At 38.2% G+C, this 13,945-nt stretch overlaps 1 protein-coding gene across 1 annotated transcript in view; it reads left to right on the forward strand.

Annotated features, from left to right (window-relative positions):
* LOC128623336 (copine-8) overlaps positions 1-13,945 on the forward strand; it is a 128,764-nt gene that overhangs the window by 95,970 nt on the left and 18,849 nt on the right. Inside the window, exons 14-16 of the mRNA XM_053650327.1 lie at positions 9,028-9,074; positions 11,163-11,344; positions 13,725-13,852. Coding sequence (XP_053506302.1) covers positions 9,028-9,074; positions 11,163-11,344; positions 13,725-13,852 — 357 coding nt within the window. The remainder of the gene's footprint in view (positions 1-9,027; positions 9,075-11,162; positions 11,345-13,724; positions 13,853-13,945) is intronic.

Raw genomic sequence — 13,945 nt, forward strand, 5'->3', positions numbered from 1 at the left:
GTGGAGCTCACTTGTGGACTCACCACCTGTAAAATAAAGAGTGGGAGGCAAGTGCAATGCCAGTTAGGTAGCATACACATGATGGACAGTCTTAGACAGAATAAACCTTTGCATTGGGATCTGGCTTTGGGAACTTGGAATGTTAGGAAAGAGTCTGAGTTATGTGTACGATGGAAATACATGGACTAGATTTAGCCTACCTTATAACCACACAGAGCTAGCTGTGGTGTGAAACTTTTTAATTGGGGATTGTCCCTCCTACTCCAGAGTTCCCAGAGGAGATAGGTCTCAGGCAGGTGAATACTCACCAGTTCCTTGAAGTTGGAGTTTTTCCTCATAGATTGTTGTATCTATGAAGTTGTGCGTCACAGGAAGGAATACCCTGACTGTTGCCTATGTTTCTTTTCTTGTCAGCATGTGATCTCTTGCTAAAGAAACCAGAGAAATGCTTGTCAGGTGTGTGTGTTATTTGGTTGGATCCCTGGTGGAGTTTTAGACTTACAGAGTCACTCTTCTAAACAGTGAGACCTGCTTTGCGTTAAAGAAAGTGGCAAATTAAGAATTAACAGGTGAGGATTAACATAGCTCGTGCTAATGTATTATCTGTCTATCTGTCGTTGATCAAAGTCATATACTATATGTTATGAGGTTCTTTCATTTTGTTCTGCCTTCCTTTTCATGCCTCATTCCTTCGCATTCACTCGGCTGAGTAGAGTGATTGGCACTCCGTATGAAGTGCACCTCATTATCAGATAATTATGGGATAAGTGTTATTCAGGCATCTGATAAATTGCAGTATGTTTGATTTCTTTATTTACAAATAATTGCCATTTCTGCCACTTCTAAACAAAGAAAATCATTGTGCTTTTCAGATGTATTATTACTATTTAGTCATAGTGTGTTTATAAGTGTCTTACATTACCATTGTGTACATGTGCAGTGGTTTATTCTCAGTGCTCGTCTCATGGTTCAATCTGTTGGCAACTGATTAGAGTTGGGAATAGTTAAGATCATTTAGTTCTTTAATCAGGATAAACCATTCTCATTAATTCCTGCGATCTTAATCCAGATTAAAACAGTTTTGTTTTTTGGGTTGTTTTTTTTAACAAGAGCACATCGGCACGGACCCCAACTTTAACCACAAATTAGTTGAAGGATTTAAGATTTAATCAAATGCAATTTGTGTACTATATACACATCATATAATCATTTGAGATTCAGCCATAGAAAAGGAGTAAATCTATTAAGTGACTGTTAAACCATTACTACTTGCATGTACAGTACTGTGCAGTAGTCTTAGGCACATGCAGAGAAATGCTATACATCAAAGATGCCTTCAAACATAATGAAATAAAATGTTATAGTAAAAAAAAAAAACTATAAAAAGCAGTAAACAGAAATAAATGAAACAAAGTCGATATTTGGTATGCCGACCATTTGTTTAAAAAAATTTGCAGTAGTCTCAAGTACATTTAGGTACATTTCGTGCAGTTTTATAAGGAAATTAGCTGGTAAGTTTTACTGAGCATCTTGCAGAACCAGCCACAGATCTTCTGGAGACTTCTATAACAAAATTTGTACAAAAACATAGGGTGCCTAAGATTTTTGCACAGTACTGTGTGTGTGTGTGTGTGTGTGTGTGTGTGTGTGTGTATGTGTGTATATATATATATATATATATATATATATATATATATATATATATATATATATATATATGTGTGTGTGTGTGTGTGTGTGTGTGTGTGTGTATATATATACATACAGTACTGTGCAAAGGATGTTAAATTGATTATTAATTTGGCACCACTTATTTCATGAATGTAATGAATTATATAATTAATTATTAAATGATGATTTAATGGAAATTAGATTCAAACATGTTTTCAGTATATCTGATATTAGGACATAACTACAACTGGCCAGATGTTTTGTTTCTTGTTTGTCAGTTTTGGCATTTTATCAAAGTATATTCTAATATTTTTTTCCATTAAAGGCACATGGTACAGTAAAAAAAAAAAAAATAGAAAAAGTAATACATTTGTCTACAGGGCAGTTAACGATTACTTTGACGAAGGGGAAACATTCTGCAATTTTGAACTGAAGCCATTTCTCTGTAAAGTGGTTTGAAACTGTTACATCATCTTTAATAGGGCAAGTATTTCATGCTGCCTACTAATTACACGCAAACCTGACATATTTGACTTTAAAGAAACAAGCGCTTTCTTTACTGGAAACAAGATGGACAGGATGTAGAAAGACTATCTATTCTGTTTTTAGATCCATGGTAAGAACTGCAGATCCCAGATGGTTTTCTGCATATATTTACAGATGCAATAAGTAAGCAGCATCAGCTATGAAACATAATGGGAACAAGCAGATGGTAGGTTATTATATATCAATGCTATGGTGATTGTGACAGGGATGACATGGTATTGAAGAGTATGAACAGATGAGTGAAGAATGCAACATGACATCCCATCACATCAGTTTTCAACAGTAGGCAATGCAGTAGCATGTCTCTTAAAGTGCCATATATATTATGTAAGTCTTATATTGCGTGATTCATCCTGATACTTATTTTTGCTTGGAGCTTCTGCACTTTCTTACTTTCTTGTGCTATGGATGGTCCCACATATATACCATAAATATTGCACTTCCAAAAAACACTTTATGTCCATGTCTAACCCTTGTGTCAGTGGATAATTTCAGCTGCTGCTTTTAAGACTCATCCTGGACCTCATCTCAACACTTAGTACAGGATGACTTTAGTGTACAGTTATCTGGTGTCACCTAGAAGAGGACTTGTTCAGTTTTGCGTCTGTTTTCTTTCAACATTTATTCCTCAGGTCATCCTAGGGAGCTTTTCCTCGCTGCTGTTGCTTGTAAGGAATCTAACTCAAAAGCTGGGCTTCTGTTACTCAGCTTTGTGGCCATGTCTATTGTTTAAAGCGCTATACAAATAAAATGCAACTGAATTGAAAATTAGGCTATATATGTAGAGTATAAATATGTGTTTAGCACTTGTTAAGCGATGCATTCAGACCACATTTGTTTGCCAAAGTACAAATAATGCAAATGTAGTCCTTATAGTCCAATTATGTATCTTAGATTCACTTCCTGGTTTAGTGGTCAGCACGTTTGCCTCGCACCTCTGGGGTTAGTGGTTCGAATCCCGCCTCTGTCCTATGTGTGCGTAATTTGCATGTTCTCCCCGTGCTTTGTAGGTTTCCTCCGGTTTCCTACCCCAGTCCAAAGACATGCATTGTAGGCTGATTTGCATTTCCACATGTCTAGTGTGTGAATGGGTGTGTGAATCTGTGTGTGATTGTGTCCTGCTATGGGTTGGCACCCTGTCCACTTGTCCAGGTGCCTCGAGTCCCCTGGGATAGGCTTGAGGATCCCCCACGACCCTGTATAGGATAAGCAATACAGAAAATGGATCGATGGACATTCACTTCCCTGCATGATAGATACATACTGAATAGACGTAAGAGAAACACTTAAAGATCACCGCAGTGACAAGCGTTTATACCCTGAAAGCTATGTACTGGTTTGCAGGGAATTTCGGCCTCTCCTTTGTGGCAAATCAGCTGCCACCCTGTCCTCACCCAGCCCCTTGCCCCCCACCTACAACATCTGCTGGCATGACGTGAGTGTCATGAGGCATTTCCCGAGCATCTCACTCATGCATCCAAAATCCCTCCTGCACGCTTTTCCGGCAGAAGAAGGATATATTCGAGGCATAATAATTGTTGTTTCATCTCCGAAAGGAAGAATCGAATCGACAGCTTGCAGGGGCTTCCAGGAGGTTTCAGGGTGCTACTGTGACTAGATCTTTTGTTGTCTGATGCAGTCGTTTTCCTCACTGTGCCTATTCCACAGATATGTTTTTTTTTACTCCTTTTCATTAAAGGTTTGAAAAGCGCATATCCAGTGTGACGGGTTTTACTCAATCTCTCTATTCACTGAAAATGAGATTGCTGGGTTGTCTGGTTAGTGAAATAGCTCTTGGAGTGTTGGTCGGATCCAGTGATGTTTGAATGTTATTTTATACAGTGTCATAAAACGGCGCTAGATCAGACGTCTGTCAGTTTTGACATGCTGATCCAGCGACTTTAATTTTATGCAGATAACATTTGAAAGGTCATCTGCATAAGCAGCCCAGTTCTGCAAGACCTCACACTTAGCTACACTGATCATGAAAATGAGTAAGATGGAAGTTGACGCAATGTGTTGCAATGTCGCGCCATCTTCAGCAGCCTTTTTGCACCAGGATTAGTTCCGTACTTGCTAATGTAGTTGCTCGGCAGTGTAAGTTTTCTCACAGATGAAACCTGTCAAAACAGCTTGGCATCCATTATCAACCACTCCGTAGTACTCTTAACGTTGTCCTTTTCTACTCTGCTGTTTTATAAACACATAAAATGTAACGTTATAAAACTTTGATCTCAGAGAGATGTGTCAGCCGGGATTCAGATGAGTTTTAGATCTGCCATATGTGGCTCCATCTTCCAATCTTATTACCTGGATTCGTGTTCACATATAACGGTCTTTGTTATACACACTTGCATTGCAGAGAGCTCCAGCAAACAGCTTCCACTGCTAAGCCTCTATTTATTGAACTGTTATCTTCTATTGGAAGGCACTGATGTGCCATTACGGGGAGCGGAGGAAATCTTGCTTCTTTCTCCCTTTGTGCCCTCGTGGATGGAGGTGTTTCCCAGTGGAGTCTCTGTCCAGCTTTCAAATGACATATGCACTGCTAATAATTGCTTTTTGTCTGGGCACAGGAGGCAAAAGGATTTGAACTCATTTATGAGTGGGGAAAGCATGCACTTCAGAGAGTGACTGCATTGTCTTTTTTTGTTTATTTTTTAATGCATCATTGCTTGTTTGAGCAAGTCGAAATGAATATCCCTTCCAAATCTGCAAACCATTTGCCTTAATTAACAACCCGTGGTGTTAGGTCAGGCTAACTAATTAAGTAGCTAAGTTTGTTTGACACGAGGGTGATCTAACTTTGCGAGAGCTATTTGTTCCTTGTCAGTAGTGTGGACTAACAGAACGGAGGACTCCCTAGTGAATGTGTTATACACCAAAACAGCATGCATATCCTTCCTTCACTCTCTTTTCCCTCTCTACCTCTCTGTCTCTCTCTATATTTCTCACTGCTAGCTGATGATGACTCCCATAGGTTGTGTCAGGTACAAGACAGATAGCCAGTGACAGAGAAACATAACTTTTTATTCATGGACATTGAGCGCATCCATTCCTACAAGTAGTGTATCTTACTTATGACATGCTTGCACATCCTGTCTGGAGCGCTTCAGGTTGTAGCACATAAATTCTACCACTGAGATTTCTGGAAATGTCAACATACTATCCTTAAGAAGAAATCGTTTTTTTTTTGTTGTTGTTGTTTTTTTACTACCTGCAGTTGAGGCATTTTTTAATGATATACAAGTATTGTATATAATGGCAGTAAATGAGTTTATATGAAGAGTTTTTAAGCTCAAGCAACTTGTGCTGTAGTCTGAGTCAACTAGGGTCATAATTAATAATAATTACTGATTGTAGATCAGGTACAATGTGTCAGCCGTGCCAATTCCGTCCATTAATGGACCAGAGATTATTTGAGTGGTGGGGCATCCTCAGCAAGGCATGTTAATGTGTGTGGCGCTGGTACAAGTATATATCAGGTGCAGTAGTGTTGCTGACAGCCCTGTGTCTCTGCTGGATTGTTAATATTCCGCCAAATGCATGCAGCAGTGCTGTGGTAAGAAACTGATGACTGATGAAGAGCTGAAGGATGAGCTCACATAATGCCCAGTGTAGAACACCACTATAAATACACAGGATAACACATGCAATATTTAAGACATGTCTTAATTCTTCCTGTCACTATGGCTACAGTTTAACGTGAGTGTTGTTGTCCTTAGCTTGCCTACTTCATCTTGATTGATTGGCCATTTCTAAACTCAAGTGTTTGATGAAATGATGACAAGGAAAAATATCTGTGCGCGTAAATTGTTGTGAAAATTTAGGCAGTGTACAACCGTTTACGTAAACGAATTAAATTGCAATGCATGATTTTTATGTAGTACATTTTTTAAATACAAAATACTGGTTTGAAAAATTAGTGGCACCTGCCCTGGAGGGACAAACATTAACGTTTTCTTCCTGTATAGTCTAACAAGGTTGAAGATACTTGTAGAAGGATCTTAGTCCTCTTCTCCATGCAGAACATTGTAGCTCGTTTATATTCATAGGTTTGTACTTAGTTTTCTTCAATTCAGAGCATGGGTTTTAAGTAGTGTCTGAATCCAGAGAGAGTCATCAACATCAATGATTTTGTGTGTTTGGCTCATCATCTTGTTCATCTCTGGCTAAGTCTGAACGTCTTGGCAGAGGAAAACAGATTTTGGGCTGAAATATCCTGAATTTATGCAGAAGTATCAGTGATCTACCACCAGATTTACAGTCTGTATCATGTGGATTTCTTTTTGTGCCGTTCCTTTTTGTCCCCCCAAAAGGTCTGTGTATGGTCTCCTCTGACCACAATACAATGCCAACTTTTTGTGCCCTGAATAAAAATAGACAGCACTTTCCGTAGACCCACAATTCCAGCTGTGCGGTCTTTCAGGAAGGCTGTGGAAGTGTTGGACATTCTGTGTCAGATGTGCAGTGAGCTGAATCACTTAGCTGAAGGTGATTTTGGTCTGTGTGAGAGATCAGGGCGAGGACCAATCACTCCTGTTCACCCCTTCAGCTGGAGGCTGCACTCAGAGCAGATGGCCAGGGGGATGAACTGGGCATCATCTACATATTAGGGCATGTTCACTCAGACCTGCCTAGCTCTCTCTCTCCTTTCTTCTATTACCAAGCATCTGTTAATAGAGCTAGGCCAGCCGGGTGGTATTCCTCACAGAATACCACTACTCAGTGAGCATCAAAGACTTCCATGGATGCCTGTTGTTGAGCTGCTTGGAATGAAGAAGTACTGGAAAATGTCATTTGGAAATGGTTTACTACTTTTGCAAGGCTAAATGTGATTGACAGTTTTAAAAAGAGACCTTTTGAATGCAGGCTGGGGAAAAAAAGATATGTGTGAAGTTACTTAGGGGGTCAGTTTCTACTAGTAAATAAGCGTCTAAGAATATGATAAGTAAGGAATGAAGTGTGACTGGGTGTGCTGTCGAAGGAAAATGTGACACAAAAGCAGATCTGCTACAAAAGCATAGCTCAAAGTGTTTTCGCAGCAATTTACCAATAATATTTTATTTATGAAAGAATTAAAGAACATCACATTATACATTTCATCCATTAATAGTTATGTTTAATGTTGTGGAATGATCATGAAACAAGTTCATTCCTGTTATCACTTACAACCCCAACACAGCGTCCCAACTTTTTTGGAACTGGGGTTGTACGTTATAGCAGCTATAAACCGTCGTTCCCTCATCAGCCTCTCTTTTTTTCTGTCTCTTGAAGTTAATAAAACAAAAAAAAACAAAAACAAATGCAGCTTGTTACCTAGAAACCACAAAGTCTTCAAGACTTTACCATGGTGAGAAACTTAAAGGAACCGCTTTACCTCATAGAAATCTTCACTGTATCAATAATTACACCTGTTTTGGGTTTTTTTTAATCAGTTTGTCCTATGTTTATCTGTAGCGTCTGCCATACAAGTCCCTGTGTAACACAATAAAACAATAATTTATTAGAATGAGTGCATTAATATAAATATGTGATTTTTCTTGCTGTCCTTGCTCAAGGTTCCTTGTAAACCTCTCTCGCGCTGTATTTCTTTTTTCCCCTCTTCCTTCTCCGCTAGTTGCTTCCTGCGTTCTGTAGCTGCTGCATTTCATCAACTCAGCTGCTAACTGCAAATATCTCTTATAATGAGCTTGCCATCTTGGATGACATGCCAGTAACATGCCAGTAAGCTTAAGCAATAAGACTTGAGCTTGCAAGGAATGTTTGTTTGTTTTCACTTTGCTTTAGCCGTTAATCTTTGGCACTAAATGAATATATTCCCAAGGAGTTATTCACAGCTGGCATCCAGAAGAATAATTAAACTGATGTTTTAATAGCAAACAGTTTGTTTGTATTCCAGTGTTTATAATATATTAAGGGATTACTACTGTGAATGTGTGTGTGGGGGGGGCTTATCCTACACTGGGTTCTCTATCCCAGGGAACTCGGGGCTCAAGGCGGGGGAAACCCTGAATGGGGTGCAACTCATTGCAGGGCACAATAGTTCACACATTTACACACCCATTCACACATTACATGACAATTTGGAAATGCTAATCAGTCTACGCGCATGTCTTTGGACTGGGGGACGGAAGTGGAGTACCCGGAAGAAAACCCGGAAGCATGGAGAGAACATACAAACTCTGCGCACAACGGGTGGAGGCAGGAGTCAAACCCCCAACCTCAGCGGTGACAAGCAAGCATGCTAACTACAAGCCACCATGCCCCATAAATTATATTATATTGTATTGTATTGTATTGTATTGTATTGTATATAGCCAATATTATTGCTTACTGAAATGTTTGAAGCTCCTTAAAATGATTACTTTTCATATTGGTCTGATCCTAAACCAGGGATTTGAATCTAATTCAAAACATACTGAGCACTCTCTCATAACTTTAACTCCTGACCTGCCACCACCCTACATTGGGCATTACTAATGTACAATGTGATGCTGTACTGTATTTTTTAATGCCTGTGTAATTTTCCAACCCTTTATGTTTTAATTTCACTCACAGTATGGTAAGAGAGGGCAATTAAGTTCTCTATGGCCTGTGTAATTAACTAGCTTTTTTCTATTACGCGATAGGTTTGTTCTCCCACGTAGATATATGTACTGTAGCTTAAATATCTCTCAAGGTGACAGTTTTATCAAATCTTGAGATTAATTTAATAGAACCCACTGGCTCTTGCCAGACATTATAACACACGGTAGGTCGAAGCCTGACAAATAAACGTTCTCTTTTCTCTCTTCTTTTGTTCTGCAGGACTCAGATTAATTTCACCGTGGCAATTGATTTCACCGCCTCAAACGGTGAGTGCAACGGTCACCAGTGGGCTGTTGGGAATTATTGAAATGCATGCAATTCAGGCCCAAACAGCAGCCATTGATAGCCCTCCTCCAGCATAATGAGCGAGGTGTAATGTATTAAAGATGATGGGGAGGAAAGACCTGGCTTTTAGATCCATTCAATGAGGCACAGTATGCAGCGGAGAGGTCAAAGTCTCACCAAATTAAAGGGCCACATCCATTATATCTTGTTCAGAGAAACAAGTAGCTTTCATCGTGCAGTGACCTCTGGATTCAAATGCTTACATGTTGAGTGGGAGCAGGAGGGCTATAAGCATGCAGAAAATTTCAGAGCTGTTTTAACATAAAACAGATTTGACTATTCATTGAAGATAATAAAATAATAAAATCTATTGAAGCACAAAATTGTGGGCTATGAGGCCATGGGCTGTGATGAACATTGAATGTAGTGTAGGTGTGACATCCACCTGTTGCTGACAGGAAGCTCAGTCTATTGAAATGAAAGCAAGTGCAGACTGAGTCTTAACTCTTATGTATGCTCATTGTCATGATTACTTTCTAACAGGCTTGCTTATGTTACATTTAGTTTTCCATGTTTATGAAAATTTTCCATATGAATAGCCCACTCCTCTGTTACTCACTATTTCAGAATTATTTTCTGATAGCTCCCAGTTCATGAGTTGTGACATTGCACTGTTGACGTTTGCATGGCAAACGTTTGCGATGGGTGTGGGGGTTGGGGACTTATACCGATATTACACATCGATTAAGCGGTGGGAAAATTTCCTCACCGTTATTATTCTTAATGAAAAACACAACAACAACAAAACAGTACAATGACAAACTCGCTTATATTAAACATGGAACTTTTGAAACCAAATCTTCTGCCATCGTCTTGTCAGTCAGCTCGCCTCACTCTCGTTAGGTGATAAATGAAATCGGATCAGTGCTGCGACTGTTACTCATACGGCTCTTGCTGAATTGAGCAGACGTGTTCAGTTTTTAATTGTTCTCTAACTGAACTCAATGATTATTATTATTACTATGAAAAAAAGCAAAACGTCAGTGGGGGCAGTGCCGCAGTGGGCAAGTGAGGTAATCGGTGTCCGACCAAACACCTTGTAACACCAGGAACACTGAGTATTGCAGCAAGCCTACAGGTTAATTTTCCTGACATTTTTTTTTGTTTCTACCCTCTCTGTGCTTTTATTTGTAAGTACAGTGTGCTAGCTAGGTAAGTCAGTCATTAGCTGCCTGCCTGCTATGCTCAACTCAATATTTCCCAGTTGCCTAGCAACAATGTACTCATGATCTAAACTTAAACAGTATACATACTGCACATGTGAGAAATTTTAATGGTCATGAGTATACAGTGCCCTCCACTAATGGAGGTGATCCTTACATTTACATTTACATTTATTCATTTAGCAGATGCTTTTATCCAAAGCGATTCACAAATGAGAAAATACAAGCAAAACAAATGAGAAAATACAAACAAAATCCTTGGAGAGTTTTTGGCCACTCGAACCATCTTCTTCACAGTGTGTTGAGACAATATAGACACACGTCCAATTCCAGCTTGATTCATAACATGTCCAGTTGACTTGAACTTCTTAATTATTGCCCTGATAAACACAGCTAGGTTCCTCGGTCTTACCCATTGTTATGAATAATTAAGGGAATTTGGCCTATGTGTTGCCTCATATTTATACCTCTGTGAAACAGGAAGTCATAGTTGAACAATTTCTTGTTCCTAGTCACCCAGATGTACAAAAAAAGTAAAATATCAGTGGGAATATACTTCAAATATATTTTTCTCGTATGAATTCTTAGGATATATTTTTGTAAACCTGTGTTGTGTTTGCAATTGTTTGATATTCACAAGAGCAGAGAAATTTTGTTATTTTTTTTTAACAAAAGATCAAACAGTTAAACAATAAAGACTTCTCAGCCTTCTTTGCTCATATTTATCAATGGGAGCCAATATTAGTGAAATATCATGTTATCTTTTTTTCTTTCAAGTCTGTATTTACTTCAGAGTTGAAGCACAATATTGACCTATGACTTTTCTATTTTTTATCTGGTTCCTAGGCAACCCTGCACAGCCAACATCCCTGCACTACATGAGTCCATACCAGCTGAATGCATACGGCATGGCTCTCAAAGCAGTGGGAGAGATCATTCAGGACTACGACAGTGACAAGATGTTCCCAGCATTGGGCTTCGGTGCCAAGCTGCCCCCCGATGGGCGTGTATCCCACGAATTCGCACTGGTGAGTGACCCCCTGTAACATTAGAAACATTAGAGCTCTCACAAATATGTTTTTTTTTCTGGCTGGTGAGAATTGCTCTTTTTCCACTTGTGTCTTTATTTTATTCTCTGGCCAGCATTTGTAGACCCACTACAACCTTAATCTAAAACTCACATCTAGATCATCAGCTCTTCCAATAATGATTTTTCTCATTAACTGACAGTTCATGAATATTCAGTCACAGCATGCTGTCTAAAAATTGACACAATCAATGATAAACGACAAATGATACTCTCTCACCATAAGAAGCTGTGAACTAATATTCACATAATGCTTAGCTCTAATGTGTTTTAATCTGCAGAATAATATTACAAAATATCTTAAATAACTTTGATACTATATAAACCAGGCCTTTCATCTAGTTTAGCTACTTTTGGGTCAGTTAGAGTATTTTGGAGTTCGTGGCATGGTAAATGCATTAGATGTAATGTGATATATTTACAGCGTAATCACAGGAAAATATCACCTCAGAGTTTTATTTTTTGGCTGTTTAAAGCACATTGTGTAACTGTACAGTTGGAATTATGTTGTTTGACAGCTAATATATCGATTCCACTGTCGTCCCCTGTTGTAATTTCACTACTGATGGCTACAATTTCAGCAATTGGTGAAGGAGCACTTCATATCCCCTCGTTTGGGACAAATCAACATCTAGGATTGAATTTTGTAGCCTGACTGAAATCCTTATTTCACACCTGACAATAATGCCTTTCATCAGTAGTACAGTATATACAGGCTCACACTAGATGAGAACTGTGTGGGAGTGTGGTACTGCTGCTTCCATTTATTGGCCGATTAAATCATACAATAAACTAATATATATATATATATATATATATATATATATATATATATATATATATATATATATATATATATATATATATATATATATACATTTTATCAAAATAATGCAAAGATCCAGAGAAAATATCATTAGGGTGGACCAGCTCTTCTGTAAAAAGGCTTCTTATTGATGAGTATAATAAGAATAAGAATTGATAAGTGGGTCTTTAATAGAAAGTCGTTTTCCTGTGCTTCTGTTCCTCTTGACCTGAGTAACGATTATTCTCTACTTCAGATTGTCATGTAACATGTATCTCATTTTAAGCTTTAAAACTTCACATTTTTTTTGAACACGCATGATGCAGCTCAAAGTTGTCAAAGTTTGTAGCAAATCCTCAGCACAGCTGAATTATATTGCCTGTTTAGCTAGGGGATTCCGAACATAATATTACAGAGGGACAATGCAATAAAGTTCAGCTTTATTTCATTTTTATGAAATACAATACATACAGTGCATATCTGAATGCTCTACATTACTTGAGACATTCCTGTTTTGGCTTGAACCCATGTTCAGTGGGCTTTGGTGCAACCCTGTCATGTGCTTACAGGTTTGTTGAACATGCTGCAAAGGCTGCAATGCGGCCAGTGAAGAGCGTGCTTGATCCTTAATGACAGACAGATGCTGCACCATCTGGGCTACAGAGCTTTTTCGTGCATTTCATATAGAATGAATAAATGAGGGGAAGGTTTCAGTCACCTGAGCATTACTGGATGCTCTACAGTACATGTGAAACTTTAAATATAGCCTGTATTTGAATGAAGACCTCATGCCATGCAACTCAATATCATGGCTTTAAGTTTAATAATAATAATAATAATAATAATAATAATAATGATGATGATGATGATGATGATGATTATTATGAGAAGAAGAAGATTTTATTTATAAGTGAATTTCAGGGAATCCATGGGCACTGAATTGATTTAAAAAATATAAAACCATATAATGATAGTAATAGTAATACTATTTATAATAAAGGAAAAGGAATAAAAACAACCATAATAAAACTAAATTAAATAAAAGAAAACTGTATGTTTATATAACTATGAGATAAAACAGCTATAACGGCATAGCCCCAGTGCTATGATTACATTATTTGGTTAGGGTACCTGCTAAAATATTTTAAATACTGATTTTTTTTAGATATGTATTTTTAATAATAAGGGTTTTTCCCACAGTGACTTGTCTAAGCAGTGTATAAAGACAGTTTGCCTTGATTTTGACCTGGTATGTTTGGGAAGACTTCTGGGGACACATCACACCTAGAAATCGTATTTGATAAAAATCAAATTAATCATATATGAGTAAGGATGTGAAGATGATATTTTGCTTTGAATGTGTGGGCTGGACGGATAGAACAGATGTCATTCTGTCTTTACAGCTTGAACAGCTCAATTTCACTGATGCCATTCAAAACTTGTTGATCTACAATGATCAAATCCATCGATGCCTTGATTAGTGTCTTTATGTCACTTTTGTTTGTTTACTATGCAGAATGGGAACCCACAGAACCCATACTGTAATGGAATAGATGGTGTAATGGAGGCGTACTACCAGAGCCTGAAGTCTGTGCAGCTTTATGGACCCACCAACTTCTCACCCGTCATCAACCATGTAGCAAGGTATGTATGCATTCCCACCTACGTACACTAAAGTCTGAATCCGCTACCAAGAACTGTTTACTCTGAGCTTAAATGTCTAATTATAGTCAGCTC

This window comes from Ictalurus furcatus, chromosome 19 (genome assembly GCF_023375685.1).
Source record: "Ictalurus furcatus strain D&B chromosome 19, Billie_1.0, whole genome shotgun sequence".
NCBI classification, from domain to species: domain Eukaryota; kingdom Metazoa; phylum Chordata; class Actinopteri; order Siluriformes; family Ictaluridae; genus Ictalurus; species Ictalurus furcatus.